The sequence below is a fragment of the Eumetopias jubatus genome, unplaced genomic scaffold, assembly GCF_037043125.1.
Source record: "Eumetopias jubatus isolate StellerSeaLion01/CBP00866 unplaced genomic scaffold, mEumJub1_p1.0 scaffold_16, whole genome shotgun sequence".
NCBI classification, from domain to species: domain Eukaryota; kingdom Metazoa; phylum Chordata; class Mammalia; order Carnivora; family Otariidae; genus Eumetopias; species Eumetopias jubatus.
The window spans coordinates 60,147,320-60,174,129 of NW_028274822.1; the positions used below are offsets into that span (position 1 = coordinate 60,147,320).

General features: G+C 41.4%; 1 protein-coding gene and 1 pseudogene across 1 annotated transcript in view; both read left to right on the forward strand.

The window, feature by feature from the left end:
* Positions 1-18,273, forward strand: part of NAPG (NSF attachment protein gamma) — a 29,552-nt gene extending 11,279 nt beyond the window's left edge. The window contains exons 3-12 of the mRNA XM_028123954.2: positions 1,097-1,181; positions 1,923-1,940; positions 2,597-2,627; positions 6,090-6,199; positions 6,315-6,381; positions 6,664-6,734; positions 12,326-12,404; positions 14,206-14,285; positions 14,830-14,959; positions 16,024-18,273. Coding sequence (XP_027979755.1) covers positions 1,097-1,181; positions 1,923-1,940; positions 2,597-2,627; positions 6,090-6,199; positions 6,315-6,381; positions 6,664-6,734; positions 12,326-12,404; positions 14,206-14,285; positions 14,830-14,959; positions 16,024-16,164 — 812 coding nt within the window. The 3' untranslated portion in view covers positions 16,165-18,273. The remainder of the gene's footprint in view (positions 1-1,096; positions 1,182-1,922; positions 1,941-2,596; positions 2,628-6,089; positions 6,200-6,314; positions 6,382-6,663; positions 6,735-12,325; positions 12,405-14,205; positions 14,286-14,829; positions 14,960-16,023) is intronic.
* Positions 18,274-22,086: 3,813 nt separating this feature from the next.
* The window catches only part of LOC148162279 (sodium channel protein type 10 subunit alpha-like), a 50,182-nt pseudogene continuing 45,458 nt past the window's right edge, over positions 22,087-26,810 (forward strand).

Sequence of the window (26,810 nt, forward strand, 5' to 3'; positions counted from 1 at the left end):
ACTTCACATGGATTCTATGAACACCTTGTGTAAGAACGCTTTTGTAACTGGAGGGCACAACATTTTGCAACGCTCATGAGGGAAATTTATCCCAGGTTTGTTTTATAAGCATCTGAGACCAGGACCTGCTGTCACAAATACATATTTCAGGTCATATTTTCCCATTAAGTCATCCTTTGTTTATTTTCTTTAAGGAGTTATGCAAAATATGTTTAATCATTAGAGTAAATTTTTTAAAAAGCAAAATGTGGAAGTCCAGGGATGAAATAGTTCAATAGTTTGTTTATTTTCAATATTTTATTAAAGAGAATTTTAAGAGTTTGGTTTTAACAAATTTTTTTTTTCAGTATCCTTATTTATTTGTAAAGAACCCTTGGCAAGTTTCCCCAAATCTGGAAGATCCTATTTTAGGGCCACTTCTTACTGTTTTGCTCTGATGATGACACTTTTACAACAGTGAGCAATATATTTTAGCTCTTTGGACAGTGGAGATGTCATTTTCATAGAAACCTACTAAACAGTTTAAAAGCTTTATTTAAAAGAAATGCATTATTAATGTTTTAGGCATTTATTTCAAGATTGTGCCAAAAGGAGGGTTCGTTGTACAAATGTTGGATATGTTTATCGGTCTTCCATTTCTCAATAATTTAAAAGATGGCATAAGCTGTAACTAAAGTACTGTCTTTATTATTAAATGTAAAACCGGTGAAGTAAGGTAGTGTCTTTTGTGACGGGACCTGTTATTTGGCAGTATTGGTTTGACTGATGCGATCTTAGTTTTTCAAAGCTTAGGTGCTGCTGTTAAAAAGACTTGGTTTTGAGTGGAAGTGGCACTGATTTATTGCCAGTAGTCTACGATTTAACAAAACAAAACACTAAACTTTTGAAAGTACTTCTAAGTTATTGGTAATCAAAAAGGTTGTAAGAAAATTCCTTAGAAAAAAGTAGCATTGTATAAAACTTCTTACGTATTTGATTAAAATAAGGATATTTTCTAATGCTTCCCCCATGATGCAGATTTTGGTAATGATTCACTTGAAGTTTTTTTAACAATGAATTACAGAGTCTGTTTTTTGTTGTTTTTGTTCTATTTCAGCTGTTGCTTTTAAAAATGCCAAACAGTTTGAGCAAGCAAAAGATGCCTGCCTGAGAGAAGCTGTTGCCCATGAGAATAACAGGGCGTATCCTTTTCAGCCTTTACAAAGAAATTCCACAATTTGATGATTTGGACAGCAACTCATTATTTTCTTTTATTATAAATTTGCTACATGTGGACTACGATGCTATTAAATTAGAAAATGATTAGAAAAATTCTGTATTTCTAGACCCTAAAGGAGCATTTACAGAGACTTTTAATCATAATGTTCACACTGTTTTGCAGAGCTATATTTGAGAGTTTATTTCTGTTGTTTCTGCATTTGCTTGATACTGATTTTCCTTGGGATGAAGTGAGGGAAATGCACAGGTGCTGAAGAATGAAGCAGTCGGCTCGGGTATTAGAAATGTATAAACTGCTCAGTAAATATTTTTAAAATATAGTCTTTCTTAGGTATTTGAAAAAAGATTTTTAAGTAGTTTAAAACAATAAATTTTCCTGAAGTATTTTAAAACTTACTAAGTAAAAAATGTCAGTTTTATCTCATTTTCAAATTATGGTTGTAAATAACTTTGTATTGCAGTGACATTTTTCAGATTAACAGGCAATGGAAATAGCTTAAAAATCTATGTAGTGTTTTGTCAGTGTTTTTGTGAATTATGTAGTTGTGAGAGACAGCAACAGGCGTAAAATGATTGCTTCATCTGTTTGTAAAATTTGTCTTTTGGAACAAACTAGGGCAGTTGACATTGTTTTTTAAATAGTAGATCTTTGGAAACTTGATTCGGTTTTTTCCCTTAATTTTGACTTTGTTACATCCATTCAGTCTTTTTCATGCTGCCAAGTAAGTAAATATTTTCCATATTCTCATGTATTTGGAGATTGTTTTAAATGTTGTTTTTCCATAGGTCAGTAAATTTTTCCTAAGTTACAAATCCATAAATAGTGAATTATTTTGTATTGATTTAAATAAAATCATCATTTCCATTTGTTTCAGTCTTTACCTGACCCTTAGAAACTAAGTCACTCCTAACTAAGTTATACAGTGTTTATATTCAATTTACCAAATATTTTTAGGACAATTTTCTTCCATAACTTATATGAAAGAACAAGTAAGTTAGAATCTTTTTTTTTTTCCCTCTTTCTTTGATAATTCATAGTACTTGTGGAGAGAAATGGTCTTTCTCCTGCTTTTGTGGAGAGTATTTACTTGTTTCAAAACTTGTTAGGTTTGTCACATAGAAAGTCCTTTAACATTTTTGAGTTTTACTTAATTTTGCATCTGCAAAATAAAATACCTTTAGCTCAGATGTCTGTTGTTTCCAAGGCATTATTGCCCACAAAAATAAAAAGGAAAAAAATGTGTTATTAAAAGCCTAAAGCAATATGTAGTGCCTGAGCCAGTTTTAATTGACATAACTTCTCATATCTGTGGTAGAAAGTTTCTCCACCCCCTTATTTCATTAACGTCTCATCTGAGAAATTGTATTCTCTTTGCAGAGCTTATGAGCAAGCTGGCATGATGCTGAAGGTCAGTAATGTGCCACAACTGTTCTGTAGGTAAAATGAATTACTAACTACAGGGTGTTAAAGTAAATTTGTATGGAGGTTGAAAAGTCTCCTAGCTGTAAGGCAAGAGGTGCTAAGATTTCTTATCCAAAGTAATGCTAATTGGACCCGAGGGTACATTGTATGTGTCTTAAGAAGGGAGTTTTAAAGGTGAAATTTAAGACTGTATTAACAAGTTTCTAAGCTCTGTAACCAGGAGAGTGTTGCTAGACAAAAAGCTGTGTGAGAGATTTCCCTACTTCTGAGAACTTCAGGACATTTTAATGTAGTAAAAATTTACAAATATATGTATTTTTTACTACCCTTGGGTTATAGAAAGAAGAGATTTTTGCTGTTTTTTAAAAGTTGGCATTGAAGAGAACCTTAGACCTAAGCTATTGCTATTTAATTCTGATTCTTATTGAATGGAATACATTGGCTCATGTGGCTGAGCCACTTTTCATATTTCTGCCTCTTAAAAGCAGGTTGGGAATTAATATCCTGTTGTGGTAAGAAAAAAACATGTACTTTATGACACTTTTTGACATTCACTCTCAAAGTATGCCAAGTAGCAATTGAAATTGAACATTTCCTTTCCATTTTTATGTTCCCTAATGTAGTAAAAGCTGTTTGAATTATTATAAAGCTTTGTTTTAAGAACTCACACTTTATTTTTATTTTTATTTTTTTTAAAGATTTTATTTATCTATTTGACAGAGAGAGACAGCGAGAGAGGGAACACAAGCCGGGGGAGTGGGAGAGGGAGAAGCAGGCTGCCCGCCGAGCAGGGAGCCTGATGCGGGGTTCGATCCCAGGACCCTGAGATCATGACCTGAGCTGAAGGTAGACACTTAACAACTGAGCCACCCAGGCACCCCTAAGAACTCACACTTTAGTAAAACTTATGTTTTTTTAAAATTTGTGACTTTTATAATCTTGCTGATTTTTTTAAGTGAGTATATGCTCATTGTAGAACATGTAGAAACTGGAAAGACCAAAAAATGTTAGTAATGTATTTAGGTTTTTTTCTCCTAGTTATTTTTCTATGCACATACATGTTCACTTATATACATACACAAATTGAGAAAATGCTCTACACACAGTTATCCTACACTTTACATTTAGCTTTTTAATGCAGATTTTCTACTGTCATTTAAAAAATTACTTTCATAATGTATATCAACAGCTTTAAGAATTTTCATAGCCAGGAATTCCAATTTTGTGACTCTCTTGTAAAGAAATAGATAGCAAAGATTTATGTGTAAAAATGTTTATTGCATATTGCTTAACAAAAATAGCAATTATCTAAATTTTTAATAATAAAATATTTAAATAAATTATGCTTCCTTATAAGAAACTGTTACATAGCCGTTGGAATAAAGCTTTTCTGGATAAAACAAATGTGCAACCAGATTGATATTAGGTGATGCAGGTCAGGTTATCAGCAGCAATTTCTTAGCAAATAGAATTTTTTTTATAGCCAAAGGAGCCAGGTTATCCGCCCTGACCTTCTGTTGTCCCAGTTCCCCCTGAGAACTAGGAAGTTCCCAGATGGCTCTTGTCATCTTGGTGTACTTTGTGCCTATTATTAGGATACATTCCTTTTAAAGTACAAAAATGCTAGAACACTATAATATATAATCCTCACAGCTTCAGTTTATATTCTAACAGCTGTGCTAAGACTTGAGTCTTCATCAAAAGATATTATTTAGACACAATTTCCATTCCTAGTATCTATTTAATTTGAGGATTTGAAGGTACTGCTTTGAATGAAGGAAAAATAAACCTAGTGGATAGGGGACAGGACAAGAGAAAATGCTTTCTGGCATGCTCTCGTATTTAAATTAAATGCCTTTAGACAGTCTTCAATGGCATTAGGGGTCCTGAGCTATGTGGCCCAGTGTTAATTCTGTGGGTTCAAATTTCCATCAGATTGTCATACAGACCTTCATATTCATCCCCCAACAAGGCTTTAGGAAGTGATAGTATGTAGAAGGAAGCAGAGTGGAAGACACTGCTTGTTGGAGCAACCTCTGGCTCTGTCATTTTACAGCTGTTAGATTTCATAATCTGGGGGCGCCTGGGTGGCTCAGTCTGTCAGGCGTCTACCTTCAGCTCAGGTCATGATCCCAGTGTCCTGGGGTTGAGTCCAGCATCTGGCTTCCTGCTCGGCAGGGAGTCTGCTTCTCCCTCTCCCTCTGCCCCGCGCGCACGCGCTCTCTCTTTCTCACTCTCTCTCGCTTGCTCTCAAATACATAAAATCTTAAAAAAAAAAAAAAAGATTTTGTATTCTGTTTGCTCCACAGAAGCAGTAAGGTGACTAAGGCACACAAACCACTAAAATAGGCATATTTTTATTTTCTTCTTGATGATTTTGGCATGCTACAAGACCATGGGGAAGAATATAAAATAGTGTAACTTTTAAGAAGGCAGCCCATCCTTTTTTACTCCATAGCTAAATAATAAAGTTTTATGTGGAAGTTACTAAGAATGAGACCAGCAAGTTTGTTATCCTAAAGGATTTGTCAATTCAGTGAGGGACTGAATAGTCAGACTTGAAAACAACCCTGGAGCTGTCAATATGGAGCCTACTTGAAGATCTACTATGGCAACCCTAAGTAGAAAATGTCTGTAAACTTTATGTCTAGCTTTTAAATGACTTTTGTTCCTTTTTTAAGAAGAGTTTTGATTTGGTGATAATAGATACAAGGACCACAGGATGCTGAGACCTATGATTTCATAGTAACACACAGAGTTCATGTGTTGGTGGCACTCGTCTTGGAAGAGGTCTCCAGACTCAGATGAGCTCAGGGCATGGGGAGTGACTGGCGTGCCCAGGTGTGGAGGGCAGTCAGGAGTGGGGAGAAATGCGGCCACTGCCAGGAGGCACCATGCCTCCAGGGACAGCTGCTGACAGTCCCAACCCATTTTTGCCATGTGGGAACCCGAGCCTGCTGATGCCACAGCTTGTGATCTTTTATAAAAGTAGGAAGCCATAGAACAGAACCTTTGTAAAAGGATCTGATTTAAAACTACTGAAGCAAGATGCAATTGGAAATGAGGTATAGCCCTTGAGCTGCCAGTTTGCAGCCTTTGGCATAAGCTTCATTTGTAGTAGGGACTCAGTAAATGCTCAAAAAATTTATAAATCTTAGAAAACAGTCAAGAACAAGTGTTTTGGGTTCTACCATTTGTAAAGTTTTTCTGAAACTCTAAAGTGGTGATGAACTCTTTGTAGAAATTCACTGATACCTTTTTAGTTTAGTTAAAAGAAGCTTGATGGGGAAGAATAACCATGTGAAGGCATTTTGTCTTAAATATATTTGTTGTATAACATTTTGAATCATCTACCTTCATGAATTAGGAATAAAATGATTTTCAGATTGTTAATTCTGCATTTAAGTTGATGCATTTACTGATCTGTGCTGTATCCCTTTGCCTGAAGGAGATGCAGAAACTCCCTGAGGCCGTTCAGCTGATTGAGAAAGCCAGCATGATGTACCTAGAAAATGGCACGCCCGACACAGCAGCCATGGCATTGGAGCGAGCCGGCAAGTGAGTGTGGACACAGCTGTCTGCATAGAGGTCACTGGCTGTTTGTCTTCATAAAGTCCTTTGAAAAACAAGTTTTCTATTTCTCATATATGTCCCATTTTCTTGTCTAATATAGGCTTATAGAAAATGTAGATCCAGAAAAGGCTGTACAGTTATATCAACAGACAGCTAATGTGTTTGAAGTAAGTTTGAATTTGATTTTTTTTCCTTTAAGTATACTTAGAATGTTTAGATCCATAGCATGTAGGAAAACAGAGAAATGCTGTGACTGCTTTTTGAAATTTTTCTGTGCTCACAGTTGAACTGTATTTTTTTATTAGTTAATAAAATGGATTAACAGCTTTGGTATTTCCCCCCTGCCAGCTTGATCAAGTGCTGTTACTTGTTTATCAAATAACTATTGGGAGGAAAAAAAGATTCCTAGATTAAAGCAGCCAATAGTCTCTTTTCTTTGATTCCTTCAGAATGAGGAACGGTTACGACAGGCAGTTGAATTACTAGGAAAAGCCTCCAGACTGTTGGTACGAGGACGCAGGTAAGATTTCCAGAACTGTGTTCCTGTGTATCCAGGTAAACCTCCAGTCCACATTTGGAGCTGTGAAGTAATTTGGGGAATGGCTTGTTAATCTTTTTGGTGTAAGACATAGGCATACCAGGATGCCTAGTAGAAAGAGTGATGTCTACAAGATGGAATACTGAATTAAATATCAAAGGATTTGCTGTTTTGCTAAACCGATGCCAAAATGTATCATGCCTCTTTTATTGGTTAGAACGTGGCTCAGCAGCCTCAATGAGAGCAGTTTTCCTGATACATTATTTGGTTAGGTTATAATGTGTTTTTCTGGAGGAGAAATATCTGCATAAATAACAAGATACCCTAAGTGCTCACCCATGAAAATTGATAGGTTCTCACCAAGTGTGTCATTAAATAGGGTGTTTGGTATTTGTTTTTTCATCCTTTGAACATTTGACTTAAGGCATAACTGGATGGACCCCAGAAACCTAGAATCCTATTGGCTTTTCCTTTGTTTTTTACTTTACCTCAATTTAAACTTAGTAAACATTTTCTGTCATTAATAAGATTCTGTTTGCCAAGATGTTGTTTAGTAGTATTTAAGGTAAACACACTTAGAAAACTATAAGTCTGAAGATAGATCTTTTCATTAAAATTTGCCTCTAGTTCCCCAGTGACAGAAAAGACACAAGATAATTTTGTGAAGGAACCAAAAAACAAATGACTAAAGAATCTATTGACCCCTTTCTGAGATTGAATTTAATGTCTTCATGGAGACTACAGATTCTAAAATATAATTCAAACAGGCTTAAAGTAACATCAGAATAAATAAAAGAATTAATAACTCTTGCATGTTGGTATTTAGATGGACTACTTCATAAGACCTTCTTTCACTGATTGAGTTTTTTTGTTGGTCTAAATGGAATAGTATTTTTATTTTGCTTTTAAATTAGGACTTTTGTATTAAGCCATGAGGCAGAATTTAATTTATACCTATCAGCCTTGGGTCATTACCTTTATTTTTCTTAATTCTCTTGGCTTCCTAGAAATGCAAACGCCTGGAACGCTAACTGGCAATTCTCAACTTATAAATGGTTGTATAGTAAGTTCACGTTAGTCCGTGAAAGTGTTTCTTTTTTTTTTATAGATTTTATTTATTTATTTGAGAGAGAGAGAGAGAGAGAGAGAATGAGCGAGGAGGAGAGGGGGAAGCAGGCTCCCTGCTGAGCAGAGAGCCCAACATGGGGCTCAATCCCAGGACCCTGCAGATCATGACCTGAGGTGAAGGCAGATGTTTAACTGGGCCACCCAGGCGCCCCCTGGAAGGGCTTCTTAACAGAACCAGAGCTGTTTGTGGTGATAGTCCCAGGTGTTTCCAAAAAGCTGAACTATAAGATAGTATCTAGAGCCTGACCCTTTGAGCAGGGCCTCACACTTGTAGAAACAGGGAATGGCACCCTGGGCTCTACTCATTCTAGGGCAGACAGGCACGTTCTGGCACACTTTCACCTCCTTTTCTCATCCAGTCCCCTAACAGTCCTCCCCCACGCCCCCAGTGCCTTCTTAGGGCCCGAGGCTCCTTAACCACTGAAGGCCTACGAAGCAGAAGTTGGAGGTAGGGGCAGAGAGTAAGCCCCCCCTCTGTGTAGGCATGGGCTCTGCTTCAGCTTCCCTAGGGTCTTTCTGCTTTTGCATCTGCTCTCCTTCTGTTTTCCAGACTGAGATTATCTAAAGCTGGGTTGTAGCTGGAGTAGCAAAGGGGAGGAGCGGGCCAGGACCTCCCCAGGAGGGCAGCTTTGCAGCATTTTCCAGCTACATAGGCATGTTCCTCTGGAAAGCTCCACCGTTGAGTAGTAGCCACTATCATTCGCAGAAGTTACTGGTTGGTTGTGATGTGTGTAATGAGAACCGTTATTCTAGAACAAATACCAAGTTTTCTTCACTGTCATGGACAGTGGTATGGAGATGCTGGAAAGGTGGACATTTATAAATCTAGGGCAACCGGTACTTCTTTTATTTGCTTTGTTTTATTGCTTTTTTCTTTCTTTTTAGTAAAAATGCATTGGAAAATTGATAGTATTTCATGCAGTGTTTTAAACAAAAATTTTATGGAAATAATTTAAGTTATATAATGAAACAAAAATTGATTTAAATTTATTCAGGAATGTTAAGGAATTTGGTATTTGAAAAGTACCACTGGGTATGGATAGCATGAAAGAATTAAAAGTCAGCTGTCACAGTAGTGCCATCGTGAATTTTTGTAGTGCAGGGTGAGAAAAACCTGGAGGATTTTTTTTTTTTTTTTTTTAGATTTTATTTATTTATTCATGAGAGAGAGAGAGAGGCAGAGGGAGAAGCCGGCTCCCAAGGAGCAGGGAGCCTGATGCGGGACTCGATCCCAGGACCCTGGGATCATGACCTGAGCCGAAGGCAGATGCTTAACCATCTGAGCCACCCAGGCGCCCAAACCTGGAGGATTTTTATTAGTAGAAAGATAGCTGGGAAAATTTATGTGATATTTGAATATTTTGAATATATATTCTCGTTATAATCTGAATTGGGGCTGCCATTTGTTTAAAAGAAAATAATAATTTTGTATGTTTATAAAAATAACATCTAATAGGGTATAGCATGCAATTTTAAGTTTTATGTTTGTTACGTTAAAATAATATGCGTATATTTTTACAGTAACATTTAATCCTAAGTTAACAATAGTTTATATCTTAGTATAGCAAAATTAAATAACCTATGTAATATGTTTGTATTAGTCTCCTGCTCTTCCCCCATTTCTGGAGAGCCGTAATTCAGAAGTGAGTCAGAGTTAATTAGGTTGCATCTGTGAGGCCTTAAATCAGTCCCACACCAGTGCCATTGTTCCCTCCTGGAAAAGGCCTTTCCGGTTGATCTTAGCAGGGAGACATACATTCCTGTGCCTTCCAGAGAGGTTCTGTGGCAGCTGAGCTGGTTGGCAACACTGTGTGGTTGGCACTCAGTGAACCAAATCCAGAGTTTTCCAGAGCTTTGTCATGATTCCCAACAAGGAGGAGAATCTGACTTCTCTGTCATTTAACCACCCCCCCACCCCCACCTGACTCCCCACTTCTGAGGCTCTCAGACTCTTTTACCAGTTGAGTGAGACAGTCTCTACATTCTAAACTCAGGGAGGCCTGGGTATGTGTTTGTGGAGGAGGTACTAGTTAAGCATAATCACTAGGTTTCTGTCTCGCATAATTTTGTCCTGTCCATTTTGGTGCCAAGGTTTATTGGGGTGATAAGCTTAGTTGGCAATATAATGAATTGGTTGAAAAATTTTGTAGGTAGTTAAAAATATGTTCTGGACTTCAGGAGGCAGTTGGGGCCAGAGGAGGAGTTTTGAGTCATGGTGAGGGAGATGACCATTGAAAGCTGGGTTGAGTGAAGTCCTATGACAATTTCCTGTTGTATGCACATAATTTTTGTGGGACTTACATTTTATTTTATTTTTGAATTACAGGAAGATAAAAACAATTTATTCTCTTTTTAGCAAAACCAAATGCATTTTATTTTGTTAGGAGTATTAAGAATTACCTCTGGGTTTCATTATAATAACTTATGAGTAATTTCCTGGATACAGTTGAAAACAGTTGGCTTTATATGTCAATTTCATGGACCTTTAGCCAAGTTGATCGATTTTTTTGATTACATATAAATACACAGTATTTCTCTTAGATGGCTGTTTTGCTAGCTAGCTTTTAGCACATGGAAATGCTATTTTTATGCCAAGGAAATAAATCATGTGGGAAGAATGCAGCCTTTATAGTTAAATATGTGAAAACCTTAAAACATTAAGATTCCTACTAGAATGATACAATGTGGATGTTATGGTCACCGAATGTTCTGGTGTAATGTTTTTTATAAAATAGAGTCTGGGCTAAGCTCATGGTCATAATTACAAATGATACAGATAGATAAAATCCCCCATATTAATTTCCTTTTCTATATGACAAATAACCACAAACAAACCCAACAGCTTAAAACAACATCACTTACTGCCTCACAGATCTGTAGGTTAGAAGTCCAGGCGCAGTATAGCTGGATCCTATGCTCAGGGTCTCACCAGGCTAGACTCAGGTATCTGGTATGACTGCGATCTCATTCTCGGCTCACCAGTTGTTGGCAGGATTCCTTTCCTTGCAGCTGTAGGACGCACACCCATGTTTTCTTGTTAGCTATTGGCAAGGGGCAGTTCTCAGCTCTAGAGGTGCTGTGGCCTGTAGTTCCTTGGCTTGTGCCGCCTGGACAGTTTATAAGATGGTAGTTTGCTGCTTTTTCAAGGTTGGTGAGAGCACATCTCTCTTGACTTTCAATCTCTGGTCTTTTAAGTGCTCATTGATTAGGTCAGACCCATCCACACATTCTCTCTGCTTCACTTGAAGTCAGTTGATTAGTATCCTCACAGGAGTGAGTTCCATCATATTCAGAGGTTGTGCCCACATTTCAAGAGGAGACTATACAAGGAGTGTATATGAGGAGCAAGAATCTTGGGGAACAATTTTAGAAGTCTGCTACCGTGCCCAATTTATAAACTGGCTTTGTTCCCAGAATTTAGCAAGTTGATCTTTGGAAATTCAGAATGCATTTCTCCAATGAGCCTTATTGTATGAAGTAGTAAGTTACCAGGGCATGGCCCACAAAAATTCAGTTTAATTCATATGAGTTAAAACAGGCCATACTGTGTGTGTATGCACGTGCACAGATCTTTTTAAAACATAATTGTTAACATACAGAAAAGTATAGTATAACATTTTTATATTTTAATTTGGGTTACAAAACAGCTTTTTCCCCCACTGCATCCTAACATGCAGATTGCTTGCCATTTTGGCTTTTGGGGTGAGAGAGATGGGTGAAGCCTGCACACTTCCTTCAGATACAGGTTAGATGCCAGGAAGAGAGTCTTGGGACAGGGGCACGATGCACCTATCTGAAGAGGTGAGGAGCTGCTTAGGGTGTGCTGGGCTTGAGGCTGGGGGAGGGGAAAGGTGAGGGCTTTGGAGGATTGGGGGAACAGTGTTAGCGATGCCTTTCCTCTTCATCCTTCCACCTGAGTGGGATGGAAGAAAAGGAAAATGGGTGAGAGTTGGCAGGAAGGACGTTGTCTTTGGCTCACTGAGGCAGCAGTGGGGAATATGGTAGTGAGGACGGAGTAGGGGAGGGAATTCTCCAGCAGGCAGGAGGTGCTCTGGGGGTGTCTGGATGGCTTTGGTGGAAGGAAAGAACTCTGGGATGATTAAATTGGGGCTTTTCTAATGCTTTTCACAAAAGCTTGCAGAGAGCAGTTTGTTGAATTGGTTAAGATACTCATTAATGGATGATCTTTACCAGACTTAAACTACTCTGTTTGAAGTAACCTATCCTTAAGTTCTTCTGCTTTTTGTCTGTCTGCATGATGCATGAATGGGCAAATCAAAGAGTTTAAAAGATAAGCCAGATGTGCAGAGCTCATGGAAACTTTGTGGTAGAGCAATTGCTAAATATGCCTGATACCTTCTTGCTAGAATCTCAAATAGAAAAGTGATCTCTGCTTTAAATCATTTAGAGCTGCATTATTTGACATTTCTTTGTTTTGTCTTTAGGTTTGATGAGGCAGCACTTTCTATTCAGAAAGAAAAAAATATTTATAAGGAGATTGAGAATTATCCAACTTGTTACAAGGTATGTTTTGAAAGTGCTTATTTTTGGCTTTATATTTGTTAATTTTTCATATTGGTGTAACTATGTACATAATTCTGCATTCCATGGATATTTTAAAAAATAATTTTGACCAAGATGGAGTAAGCCCACTATAGTCTATCTTTCCTGCTGATTACAACTAAAACTTCTGGACAAAATACAAAAACTTCAGAACTCTGAAAAATAAGAGCAAGAGGAGTGAGCACTTGGAGAAGTAGCTGGTGCGGGAGTGGCTTTCCCTGTTTCTCTTGTGGCCTTGCTTGAGAGAAGCCCCCAGTCATGGAACAGATGGTGCAGCACCCAAAACGCCCAAGGAACCCATCTATCCGAAGTTTCTAACTGGAGGGACTGGGAAAAGCAGCCCCATTGTCTTCTTGTTTCTCCCTTGGCTTTGCTCTGAGGTTGAGCCCTAGTCATGGAGCAGTGGCTGTGAGAGTGGTGCAGCAGATAAAACACCCCAAGAGGCTGAGTCTCTTTGGTCAGAGGAGCTAGGACAATGAGCTAAGAGCAAGGAGAAAAACTCAGGAATCCCGAGTGTGGGTGTGAGCAGGTGCCTGGGGTTACTCTCCAGCTCTGCGTGTGGCAGACAGACCCAGAGCAGCAGAGCATAAGCTTTGAGAGCTGCAGTAAGGTATGATCGCTGCCCAGGATTCACAGCGCCCCTCGCAGGGCTCTTGCTTGGGGCCGAGCCGCAGCAGGGGGCAGAGGCACTAAAGACTAGAGCCACTGCCCACCATGTGCGGACAGACCATGCATCTGAGCCTGACTGCTGGATTGCCTGCTGAAAACCTTCACATTCTCCTGAGAATTATAGGAGAGTCTATGCAGCAGAACACCCACAGCGTCCAGGATACAGTCCCAAAGCACTCAACATAGGAAATAGGACCAGTTCCCAAGAGAAGACAACCGGTGCCAACCCAGAGATGACCCAGATGTGGAAATTACCAGGTCACGACTTCGAAGCCGCTATCTTAACTATTCCATGAGGTGCAAAGGTAAACAGATGAATGGACAAGAGAACTGTGTTTTTGTTTTATTATGTTTTAAATAGAAATTAAAAATAAATGAGAATTTTGGAACTGAAAAAGCAAATGTCTGCAGTAAAATACTGGATGAACTTAATCTGATGATGGAGATGATAAAGATTAGTGAACTTAAGGACAGATCAATGAAAGTCATCTGAAAAATAAAGAAAAAAGATGGAAAAACACTTTTTGAAGAGCTGTTTGCCAGTAAGATCTTATCAGTCACATCTTTGGTTTTATTAATGCCTTTGTTGGCATATAAATAGTATTCCTATTATCTAAAGTTTTTGTTCATTCACCTTTTCCTGTTATTTCTTTAAGAATTCCAAAGTATTGTGGAGTCATGGGTCCTGCTTCAAGATTTCCCTTTTCAAGATTAAACTTACATAGTTACGAGACTTTTTTTTTTTTTTTTTTTTTTACGTGTGGTGCTTGTGTTCTAAGTTGTGTTATTCAGTGTGGTCCTCAGACTGGCAGTATTGGGACCACCTGGGAGCAGAGTCTCAGGCTTGCCTTGGACCCCGTTAAATCACAGTCTTCATTTAATAGGAGCTGGAGTGGTTTCTGTGCACAGTAGAGTTTGGGATATACTGCTTGCCGCAGTATATTCTCTCTCGCATGTGCCGTGGAAGTTACTAAGAATTTATCAATCTCTGTAGGCAAGCCTAGACTCTAAAAATTAAATTCCAGATGTCAGGAAATTGACTTTACTAATAAATAGATGTCAGTTTGGATCATAATCCCCTCTTTTGTTTTAGAAAACAATTGCTCAAGTCTTAGTTCATCTCCACAGAAATGACTACGTGGCTGCCGAGCGGTGTGTCAGGGAGAGCTACAGGTAAGGTGTTGGCAGCCCTGTCTTGACTTGCAGTGTCAACATTTCTGTTTCCCAGTGTAAGATCACTGCTTAGACAGCTCTTGTTGGCCGTGAAGCTAGTTTTGGTTTTTAATAAATTTCACAGTGGTAGGAGGACTTACCTACCATTTCAACAGGATTTTTACAAGTTGTGATCTTTCCTGGGTTTTTCTCCTGGGGATTTCATGGGAGTGAATGACTGGAATTATTTTGTTCCATTTGCCTTCTGAGAAAAAAAGAACCAAAAAAAGTAGAGAAATGTTCTCAGATTGCATTACAAGAAGATCATTTCTTCTTGGAGGTAGTTAAAATAAGTGGTCCAATCGGGGCACTGTTGACATTTTGAGCTGCTTAATTCCTTGCTCTCGGGCCTGTCCTGTGCATTGTGGGATGTCTAGAGCATCCCAGGCTGCTAGCCACTTGTTAACAAAAATGTCTGCAGCTATTGGCAAACATCTGTTGGGGGTGGGGGCAGAGGCAGACCCCCCGGGGGCAGGTGGAGACCTGTGACTCGTGCTTGCTGTAGCATCCCAGGGTTCAGCGGGAGCGAAGACTGTGCTGCGCTGGAGCAGCTTCTTGAAGGCTATGACCAGCAAGACCAAGACCAAGTGTCCGAGGTCTGCAACTCGCCGCTTTTCAAGTACATGGACAATGATGTAAGTGGCCTTTTGTCCTTCTTCTTGATAGGTGGAGGCTTCTAGATTTTTCTCCTATGGACTTGTGAGATTTCCCCCTCTTATTTTTTACCTCCAGCCACTGCTTACAAAGGAATGTGGCATTGGCACTGAATTTCACCACAGGCTTAGAAGGCTGAGATGTCAGCAGTGTGGGTTTACAGCCATTTTTCCAGCCATCCAGTGGTATTGACTGTATGTGTATTTTTTAATTGGGCTCCATTTCTTAGCCTCTCCTACTACCCCTTGACCTCTGTAGTTGCTTAGTTTAAGTGTGTTTTAGGCTTCACTGTCTGAAAGGGGCTCATCAGGTAGTGGCCTTTGTAATTGGATAGACTTGTCGGAGGCCCACTTCTGTGACAGCTGGTTGTATGATGCAGGTTAGTAATTAACTCTGTAAGCCTCCATTAACTCACCTGTAAGCCACTGGCCCCTGTCTTGCCAACCTGTCCCGCAGAATAGAGTGGTCTGCATGTGCAAAACGGCCTCACACACTGCTGTATTCAGAACCTGAGTGTTACTGGCTTTCCCTTTTCACTAGATTTCTGAGCCCCTGTTCGTGTGATTTGGTATCAGATCAGCTTGAGACCTTCAGGTTTTTTTTGTAATGATGTATGTAGAAGGAATCTATTGTTTTTTGTTTTTTGGGTTTTTTTCCAGGTAAAGTTTTACATAGGCTTTTGTAAGTCTGATTATTTTTAAAGAATTTGTCACTAGCTTAACTCTTTTCGTTTACTCAGCAGATCTTTATTTTGTAGGCACTGTAGGTATTACTTAGCTGAGTGTGTCCCGATTATCTCCAATTCCTAAGTGTGATGTGTAACTGATATTTTTACCAGTTGTGTACCTGCCACGTCACAGTCACAAGCCATCTGATGGCAGAGAAGTATTGAATTTTGTTCTGGTTGTTTTTCCATCTAAATGGTAGTATTGGTTTTCCTGAGGTAGAAAATGAGGATCTGTCTCTTATTGATAGCTACTCTTGACACGTGGTATATTGAGATTCAGGTTATCTGGCTTCTGAGAACATGCTTTGTCATTGACAGTATGCTAAGCTAGGCCTGAGTTTGGTGGTTCCAGGAGGGGGAATCAAGAAGAAATCTGCAGCACCACAGGCTAAGTCTGAAGGCGCCACGGCCCCCACAGCGGAGGAAGACGAAGATGAGTACGCAGGAGGCCTGTGCTAGGACCTTGCTTTGCCACAGAAAGGAAGAAAAGTGTCCTGACATGCCATTCATGGACTTGGACCTTGTCTAAGGGGATCCAGACTTCTTTGCAGTAGTGGTTTTGAAAATGCTAATAAAGACTCATGTTTAGTCATCATTTCCCTAAGTACCCACTATGTGAAAACACTTCTTTCTCTTTCCATAAGAGCCTTTCTAAGACATCAGCAGGAATTAACAGAAAAATATACTGTCACATTTTAATACAGTTGATTTTTAAATTTGCAAGCCACAAATTATGTTCCAAACAAAAGGGACACTAGGCATAGAAATTCTTTTCTCTTGGGCTTTTGTGATTTATTGTTAGAGAATTTCCTTTGCGTTTTATTTAATAATTGCTGCTAAAAGTGAAGTTTACTGAGTTAAACAAAGTAGTATTTTAAACTTTTGTTTTGAAAAGGAAGTTTATCCCCATTGATATTAGATACATTTAAATTATCAAATCTTTAAATCTTTTCAGAGGTAAGACGGGGACAGGATGCTCTTTGGAGCCTTACAATATTACTTAGTTCAATAAAAGGTATGTTTAAAGTCTTATGTGTAAGTTGAAAGTTTTGAAGCTATAGTCAACTCTAATGAGGACTATTGTGCATTCTAACAAAGAGGTAATATTCCCATCAGTCTAGAATATAGACCTTTGTTCCCTCCGAAATAATTTCTGATTCATCTAGAGCTGCGGTGGGACAGTAACATGGCACGGGGACGCTGTGTATACCGCAGACGTGTAGCTGAATGGGGAGAACTGTTTCTGAGGTACTTCTGTTGAGAGGACTGAGCCGCCAACATGTCAGTCCTTGTAGGTAGTCCTAGAAAGCTATTTGTGAAGCATTCCTTTTTCACCCATGCGGCTTGGCCCCATCTCCAAATCTATTCACTGAAGAGAGGCACCCATTAGCAGCAGTGTGCATTCTGCAGGCAGATGCCACCCAGAGTGGTCCCTGTTCACGCAGCCCATCTGCCTTTTCCCAGAGCCGGCCTTCTCCAAGTGCAGGTGCACATTTTGCTGCTCCCTGAAGACACCAAGGCCCATCCTGATGTCTGGTTTTAGCCACAGCTGTTTCTGAGGGAGAAGAGGACTTAGCCAGGATGGCATCCTCTGTGCGCTTGGCTGGGGGCGGTGGGAGGGTAGAAGTTGTTATTGAAGATCTGATTTAAAACACCCAACAAATTTAATGCTTTGATTCTTCAACTTACTTGCATAGTTCTGCAGTAGCAGCTCATTTTCAGTAATCGTGTGGAGACGAACTTTGAACAATCTCAGCGAGGCTGTACTTAGACATTTGTACTGAATGGCATAGTAATACTTCCGAGAGCCCGCCACTGCTGCTGGGCCCTTTATATCCAGTCAGAAACTTCGGGAGTCTCGTGTTCATGCTCATGTGAGCTAAGCAACTATCTGTCTAAACAGATTTGGCAGCACTTAAAAGGTATTTTAGACCATTTGTCTATAGACTACATTACCCATTACAGCCTTGGAAAAGTTAAGTGTTACATATTAAAAATGAGGAGTGATTCAGTGCATTCTGTATCAGCAGGGCAGCTGACCCTTAACAACATGAAAGGCTCTATTTCTTTCAAGTGCAGCCTCTTCCCCCGACCCTGCCACCCCTCCCCGCCCACACTTGGGAACTAACGAGCCGGGACTTCGGGATATTTCTTTGATGTCAGGGTTATTCTGTGTGGTGTCCAGGAAAGAACCCTCGTTCCATCTTCCTGCATTTTATTTTTCCATGTATAGAAGTCTTTATCCTGAGAGTGTGGTCAGAAGTGGGAAACGTGTGTTTACAACAGGAAAAACTTTTCCAGAACTCGTGTCATCACTTTTACCAAAGTGGAAGCCTGCATGAATATGCTCAGTGTTCTATTATATTGTAAGTGAAGTCAATCTAGAAATATATTTAATATATTGAATTTATTTGTGCATATGCAGAATATGGTATTTGTGTATGGAATCTGTGCTTCCTATTTTTTCCAGTTCTTTGATGAGTAAATATTAAATGTGTTGTTATGGAAATGTAGATTATTGCTTCTATGGGGAAGATAATTATGAAAATAAAACCTGAAACTATATAAGTGTGATTTATTACTATTGCTCATTTTGCTTTGCTTATTTCCTTTTTTCTGAGGACTCATTCTTAATTATTTATGTGATTCCAGCTATATTACACAAGAATGATATTTTGTTCTCTTAAGTTGTATGTTCTGTTCTTTGGGAGTCAGTTAAGTACCTCTAGGAGTTTAAACTACCCGAGCTTTTTAAGATACTGATCACCCAGTTACTATAATACTGTACTACCTGCTACTTGGTGAGATGGAAGATTTTATGCATCTTTCAAGAGGATCATTCTTTCATTAAGGGAGATGAGGGAAAGAAGTGCATCGCTTCCGGGACGGACCACTTATTGTGGAGGACACTTGAGTTCCCTTTCCCCTGCCACTCAGGACCGTAATGGTCCCTTGTCCATCCCTGATAGTGGGAGCCATGGAGCAGAGCCCTCAGGTCACCTGCGATGCACCTGGAGCAGGAGTGAAATCGGTTTCCAGTGCATCTTAATATTGTTTGGATCCTTCATTGCTCCATGATCTCTTGGAGGCCGACCTCTGCCTGCCTTCAGACCACGACCGGGGGCTCTGGACCTGGGGGTGTAGTGGGGTGACAGCCCAACATCTCCCTCCTCACTTTGGAAACTGTGCTACCTTTCAGCCCTGTGGTGGGCCCTCAACGGTCATGTTGAAACACTGTGTCCACACCTGGCCACAGTGGTTTGGTCCCAAAATTGGCTTCTGACTTAAGCTGAGCAAATCAGGGTTCATTCCCTCCCAGAGAGGGTGGGATTTGCTCTCACTATCCCGGCTGCTCTCTCTTCATCATGTTTTACTTCCTAGCACTTCTCAGTACTTGAAATTATGCTATGTATTTATGAGTTTATTATCTACAAACGGTGAATAAAATGTGAACTCCATTAAATTAAAATACGGCCTCCATGAGAGCAGGGCCTTCATTCTCTTCTTCACCTGTGAGTCTTCCGGAACAGTTTTTGGCTCATAGTAGGAATTAAATAAATATTAATAGCATGAACAAAAGCACTCAACAAATGTTACTGTTTGCTTTTTCTGAAATTGGCTGGTTTCCGGTCCTGCTCTTTGTCACTCTTAATGTGTCTTAGCCAGTACTTACCCAGGGCTTTTCAAACTGAACAGGTGTAATATTACTAATTTCATGAAAACGTTTTTTAATTTACGGGCTTCTTTGTTTTCCCCCTCCATGCCTAATTTAGAGGGATAGAACATAGCCTGCTAGATATTATTAGGCTAAAGCACATGAGAGACTTAGAGATGTGCTCTGAGGGGGCGCCTGGTGGCTCAGTCACTTAAGCGTCAGCTTTCAGCTCAGGTCATGATCCCAGGGTGCTGGGATTGAGTCCCATGTCGGGCTCCTGGCTCAGCGGGGAGCCTACTTCTCCCTCTCCCACTGCTGCTCCCACTTCTTGTATGTTCTAGCTTGTTTGCGCTCTCAAATAAAAATCTTAAAAAAAATAATAATGTCCTCTGAGAACTATGTGAGCACATGGAGATCAGTTCAGCTACCTGCCTTCCAGGGTATCTTGGGTGATTTTCAGGCTACTACTCCAGATACCAGAGCCAAACCATAACGTTGTCTTATAGCTTGAAGCTGAGATACAGTTTGGCTTTGATTTCCCCGGGGGTGATCCATCAGAGGGATGGTGATTGGGAAAGAAACAGAAATCTGAAATAAAAGTGGTTTGAGCTGCACTGTTCAAATCTTAGAACTCGTACACAGAAACCTTGCCTTTCCTCTTGAAGCCTTTCATAAGCTCCTTCTAGAACCTGGGCTTCCCAGTTCAAGAGTTGGAACATCCTCCAGCTTACGTCTGCCCTAAAGACCTTGACAGAACGGTCAGCATTGCCATAGCTTAGTGCATAGACAGCTTGCAGAGGATTTCTGTTCAAAACAAACCAGTGTTTCACCTTCAGTGTGCTCAGGTTCAATCCTGATGCCAGTAGCTCCTTTTAACTGTGGTGTCAGCCAACGTTTCTTGGGGTTTGATGGAATAGGATTTAAACTGAGTCTGTATAAATGTCCCTGGGCAGAGGGATACCTCCCAGAACGATGTGGGTAAATAATTTTAACTTCAGGGCCAAAATCAAGCATGCTAAGTGAACTCAATCAAACTGTGATGTTTAGAGCATTGTAGAATTGACCACACGTGTTTTGATACATTCCCAGATTTGGGAAGTGGTTTTGTAGCTGAGTTGCACTTTCCAACATCCTCAACAGCTTCTTCGTTCTCTGAATGTCTTTGTCCCACCATCAACTCTACAGAGGCCTCATAGCTCAAGGTCCACCTCCATGGCTTTTGTGTGCATACAGACAGCTGAACACCCCCCCGGAAGCCAGACTGTCCCATCACCCGGCAGACATGTTTGAGAGGGGTAGCCAGTCTTACGTTCAGAGCTGAACATTGGCTTAAACATTCTAATGCAATAATCCTAACCAATTATCTTGGCAAACAAGGTGGGTTTATATATCTGTGTTATCAGAGAAGGGTGTAGAAGGCATAGAAGGCACGAAAAGAAAAGATGAATGTGATGGAAGTATTAGGACTTATCAGGCCCTGACTGCTGTTGAGACCCTGGAGACTTCTTACCCCACTGGTGTGAATTCATCCAGTGAATACGGACTGGCATGTTAGTGTGTGGCTACACAGGATGGTGAGCGATGGCCCTGCTCCCCACTTCCCGCACTCCCTTGCATCAGTTGTGTGCTGCGGACAGCCGCACAAGGGAGAAAACGCAAGGTTCCCAGATGACCTAGAGCTAGGGCTGCCAAGAGATGCTCTGCAGCTGCCAGAGACCCCAGCCTGCTGGAGTGGTGGGGGTGGGAGGGATGCGGTGGCTGGGTGATAGACATTGGGGAGGGTATGTGGTATGGTGAGGGCTGTGAATTGTGCAAGACTATTGAATCACAGATCTGTACCTCTGAAACAAATAATACAATATATGTTAAAAAAAAAAAAGAAGCAGGAGGGGAAGAATGAAGGGGGGGAAATCGGAGGGGGAGACAAACCATGAGAGATGATGGACTCTGAATAACAAACTGAGGGTTCTAGAGGGGCGGGGGTGGTGGGATGGTTTAGCCTGGTGATGGGTATTAAAAAGGGCACGCTCTGCATGGAGCACTAGATGTTATACACAATGAATCATGGAACACTACATCAAAAACTAATGATGTATGGTGATTAACATATAATAATAAAAAAAAAGAATATGCTCTCTCTGGCCTACCTTCTAAACACTTACCGACATCAGACCATCAGCAATGTGGCTCCAGACCATGCTGCCCTATATAATGCCCACAAAGAGCTACCAAAATTCAAATAAAACGATGTAAATGTAAAATTAATTTCTTTGGTCACACTAGTCACATCTCAAATGCTCGATAGCCCCATGTGTCTAGTGGCTACCAGACTGGACACACACAATACAGCATTTCTGTCCTCCTGGAAAGTTCTGCTGGACACTGCTGCTGTGGATCATTCAAAGTGCAGCTGAGCACTGTTTTGGTACAGGTATAGGTATAGGTGCAGGTACAGGCACAGGAACAAGTACAGGCACAATTACAGGTACAGGTGCAGGCACAGGTACAGTCACAGGCACAGGCACAGGTACAGGTACATGCACAGGTGAAAGCAGAGGTGCATGTACGGGCACAGGTATAGCCATAGGTACAGGCACAGGCACAGGTACAGGTGCAGGTACAGGCACAGGTATAGGTACAGGCACAGGTACAGGTACAGGCACGGTGCAGGTGCAGGCGCAGGCACAGGTACAGGTGCAGGTATAGGTACAGGTACAGGCACAGGCATGGTACAGGTGCAGGTACAGGCACAGGTACAGGTGCAGGTACAGGCACAGGCACAGGTACAGGTAGAGCAGATTCTGCAGCTCTAGAGTCAGGTCCTTCTGGACTGCCTTTCATTTGGCTCCTTCTGTCCGACCCCTTGAGTGTCCTGCCTGATAAGGGAGACATAGTATCCAGGGCCCCAAGAAACCAGTTTTTTCTGTCAGAGCTCACTGTTTTTTTTTTTTATTTAAAAAACATTTATTATAGAAATAAAACAAAATTACTGAAAGAAAACATAAAATGTAATTTTGAGGTGGACAAGACTCTTTGGTGTGTTAAAATATGCAGACAGCTTAAAAAGAAAGGTAATTAAACTACATTAAATTTTTTTTCTTTAACTGTGTCCAAAAGCTCTATATACAAAGTCAAAAGTAAAACAACCAATTTGTAAAAAGTATTTGGGCTCATATCACAGAAAACTAATTCCCTTAACATACAAAGAGTTTCTACAAATCAACTTAAGCAGTAAGACGCACAACCCGATAGAAAAAGTGAACAAAAGACAGGACATAGGGTTCATTTAAAAAGTTTGAAATGTAGTAAAAAATGTTAACTTCACCTCCTATGGAAAAGCTGCATATTAAACTTTGACATGAACATGAACAGATTAGAAGAGATCATAAAGTTTGAAAACACATTATGGGTATCATTGTGAAGAAAGTGTCTTTCATTACCAGTAAAGTCACAAATTGGAACAACCTCTATAAACAGCTACTTAAAATATGTATCAGTATTAAAAATGCATATACCCTTTGAAGTAACAATTCACCTTCTAGGAATATATTCTATAGATACACAGATGCCAACTCATAGATATCCAGCTTCATTCCTTGGAGCAATGCTTGTAGTTGCAAAATATTATAAATGACCTACAGGTATATTAACAAAGGACAGGTAAATAAATTATGGGCTGCCATGCAACAAAATACTAGTCATTAAGAAACAAAACTAGCAGATCTATTTGAGCTACTATGGAAAGATAACCTTTAAAAATATCAAAATGCAGAACTGCATGTACAATATGTACTATTTGTGTGATTACAGAAAAATAACAAAGATTACCCCAGAAGGATGCACCATTGACTGGTAGTTGTTACTGCCTCCAAGGAGGGCAACCTGAAGCTCCAGAACAAAGAAGGAAGGTGACTGACACCTTTGATCCTTTCACCCACTCTTTTTGTTTTGTTTTGATTTAGAACTCGCTGGGTTTATTCTTTCTCCTGAGAGTCACAAAGTTGCCTAAGCAAGGTCCTTGGCTCTTTCTCTTCTCCTTTCAGGCTGGATTCCTGGATTAGAGGAAGGTTTCCCACATTAGCAACCCAGAGACATTTAAAGGTTTCTGACAGAAATGCCCTGTTCCCCAGCAGAGAGCAGGGCGGGGGGGGGGGGGGGGCTCGGTTACACAGGAAGCACCCCACGGTGGTGGTGAGGGAGCAGGAAGCATGGACCCTTCCCCACTGAGGGCGGTGAGCGTGCGCTTCAGAAAACCAGCCCCCCAAACACTGCCTGTGCAGGTGGGCTTCTAAGTTGCTCGAGCAAGTGATGATGATCCACGAACTATTAGAGAGAGAGTGAGGTGCAAGGCTATCTGCAGGTGGCCGGGTCCAGCCTGAGCCCACAAACACAAGTCTGTGATGTACTTCTGAGCTCAGGCTTCCCCTTTCTGGGTGACAGTGCTGAGTGCCAGCCTGCCGGAGAGCTGCCCACAGAAGCAAGTTTCACTGGAGACAGGAAGAGCCAAGGAGAGCCTCACAGGCCAGGCATCTTCCCGCCACTGACGAGCATGACTGCAACAACAATGATAGGACACGTTACAACACAAAGGGCTCCTTTGGTGTTTCTTTAATGTCTAACAGTCCTGAGGGGCAGGAAGGACATTTTACAATGAGGGGAAAGGGAGTCCAAAAACATTAAACAGTTTTCCCTAGATCGCAGCCGGGGAGTAGACATTCAAACCCGAATCTTTTGCTTCCAAGTCGTGGCCATTTTCCTCTTTTCCAAACAATAGTTTGGAATGGCATTTGCTTTGGTGTTTCTTCTACTCCTACATTCTAGTTCTGCTCTCTAGATTGATGGGATAAAGTCTGTTTCTGTTGCTGTGGTTAAAAGGACAGGCTTCAGAATTAAAGAGAGAAGGATTTAAGAGCTGTGTGATCTTGGAAAAGTTACTAAACCCCTCTGAGCCTCAACTTTCTCATGGGTATTCCTACTTCGGATGGTTGTGGTAAGGATGTGGTAAAATGGAAGAAGGTGTGACATAGTCACACTTCAAGGAGCTTAAAAGCCCAAAAGGGAGTGAGACTAATGTCCCATCAGCAGGCAGAATAGCGTGATGGTTCCGGGGAGATCCTGGGGCCACTCTGCTGGGGTCAAATACCAGCTCCACTGGTTAGGGAACTCAACCTCTCTGGGTCTCAATTTCCTCATCTGTATGTGGCATTCAAACAAGTCCCCAGTGCCAGAGAAGCCATGACGACCGCAGCAGGAATATGTGCGAACCACTTGGGATGATTCCAGCATATTTCAGTGAGTGGGAGCAGTAGGGTGAGGGGCCAATTAGGGGAAGGACATGGACACGAATAGAACCTTGGCATTTCCAAATTGGCTGGCGAGGCGGAGCTAGGGGTATAGCTTGGCAGGTACAGGACTGCAGGAGGCAGAAAGTTTATGGAGAGGATAAGACTTCTTTCAGTTTCACATTTCAAATTCCTAATTTCCAAAGGAAAACATCTGGCCCCTCAAAGGGACAGACAAGGAAGAAACTGCTGGTGTCAACCCCAAAGGAGGGTGGCAAGAGTGAACATCTCAGGTCTGATCCATGCTGATCCTGTGCCCGGGAATCTTAAATTTTTCCTTCTGGACTGAGCTTGGCCTTCCGTGGAGCTGAAATGTCCCCGTTTGCATGCTTGGGCCAAGCATCTGCGTCTTAGGATCTCCTCCCTGCGCCGTGCAGAGTGATTGTTTTTCCACAGTGAGGAAGGAGCTGTGCTTGCCTAAGGGGCTGGGTGGGGATGGCTGAGCACAGGGAACACACCGGGGCCCATCATAGCGGGGCAGGAGGCTCCACTGTCTCCTCCGAAGGACACAAGTCTGCAGGAGGATGCCAGCCCCTTGGGGTGCTCCTTGCCCCCCTCACCTCTGCTCACACCTGCTCCCCATGTCAGAGGGCTTTTCCTTTCTCTCTTTTCTCTACCGAGAGCACATCCTTTCCTGCAGATTAAAAGACTTGATTTTTCTGATCATTCCTGGATCTCAGGCCCCAGGCCAACGGCCTTTCTTCTGAGTTCCAGTCTTTCATACCCAGTTGCCTACTCGGTGCCTCTCATTTCCACATTTCAAACTCACCATGTCCATCAGAGAAACCTGGAGTTCCCACCTCCACGGGTTCCCCCACCGCCCCGTCTGGGAAACAGCGTCCAGTCTCGGTGGAGGCAGAGACAGAGGATTTATCCTCGACATGTCACGTTCCCATGCCCAGCCCACCAGCAAGTTCCATCGACCCTGTCTTCAGCCCCCAACCCACCCACTCCCTCCTGGTCCAGGCAGTGGTGCACGGTAGTAGCTAGTTTTCCTTCCTGAGAGGGGATTGTTAGTGCTGACTTCTCTCCAACTTCGTCATCAGTAACTTCACCTTGGTAGCTTGGGACCAGCCATGGTGGGAGGAGGTCCACCAGGGAAATTGGCCAAGGTGACCAATCAGGGCTTTTTCTTCACTCTTGACTTTTTCTTTTCTCCAAAGAGCTGAGGTTACACACTGCCAGCACACCAGCAAATACAGGTTTCTGGAAATGTAGGTGACATGCTTTGTTCTTCCTTAAAGCTTTTTGATAACCTCTCCCTGCACTTGGAAGAAAATTTGGCTTCTTAATATGCTTTACAAGGGGTGTCCATGTCTCTGGCCTCATTTTGTGCCAACTGCTTTCAGAAGTCAAGACCATGTGGACCCAGGTGAGTCAAGACCCTCTGGAGAGGCTTTGTCAGATGAGCTGAATAAGGCACGTGTCGTGAGTTTGAATTCCACAGGCCTCGCTCCCAGGGTGCAGCACTGACACTTTCTATATGTTATAGAATTTTCCTAACTTTGCTGCCCTGTTCAGCCTGATTAAGAAAACAATCTAGACCAGCGCTGTCTCATAAAAAACATGAGTCATATATGTAATTTTCAGTGCTCTAATAGTCATATTAAAAAGTAAAAAGAAACAGGTGAAATTAACACTAATAAAATGTTTTATTTAGCCCAATGTGTGCTGCTCCAGATCTGACTTGTCCCCACTGGTCCTCGGGTGTGTCCTGATTCGCCTTCATACTCCCAAGGTGCATGGTTATCCTGGCTCAGACTCAGGTGTTTGCCTTTTGTCCTGTGGCATCCAGGGAACCCTCCAGGATCTCGTCCCTGGAGACAGGCTCGTAGGTGTGGCTTCCAGGTCCTGATAGCTATCCCTTCTTCAGGATAGCTGGTTTCCCCACTCCAAGGCCCATTCTCACCCTCCCAGGACACCGGAGGCTGTTGTCAGGCACTTGCGGTGATCATTCCTTTGTGGCAAAGCTGCAAGCTCCAGGGGTCAGGACAGGCCATGCAAGGCCAGACTCCAGAGTCCATTGGGCTCTTGCATCCTCCATTTATTTGAGAGAGAAAGAGACAGAGAGAGAGCACGAGCAGGGTGGAGGGGCAGACGGAAAAGGA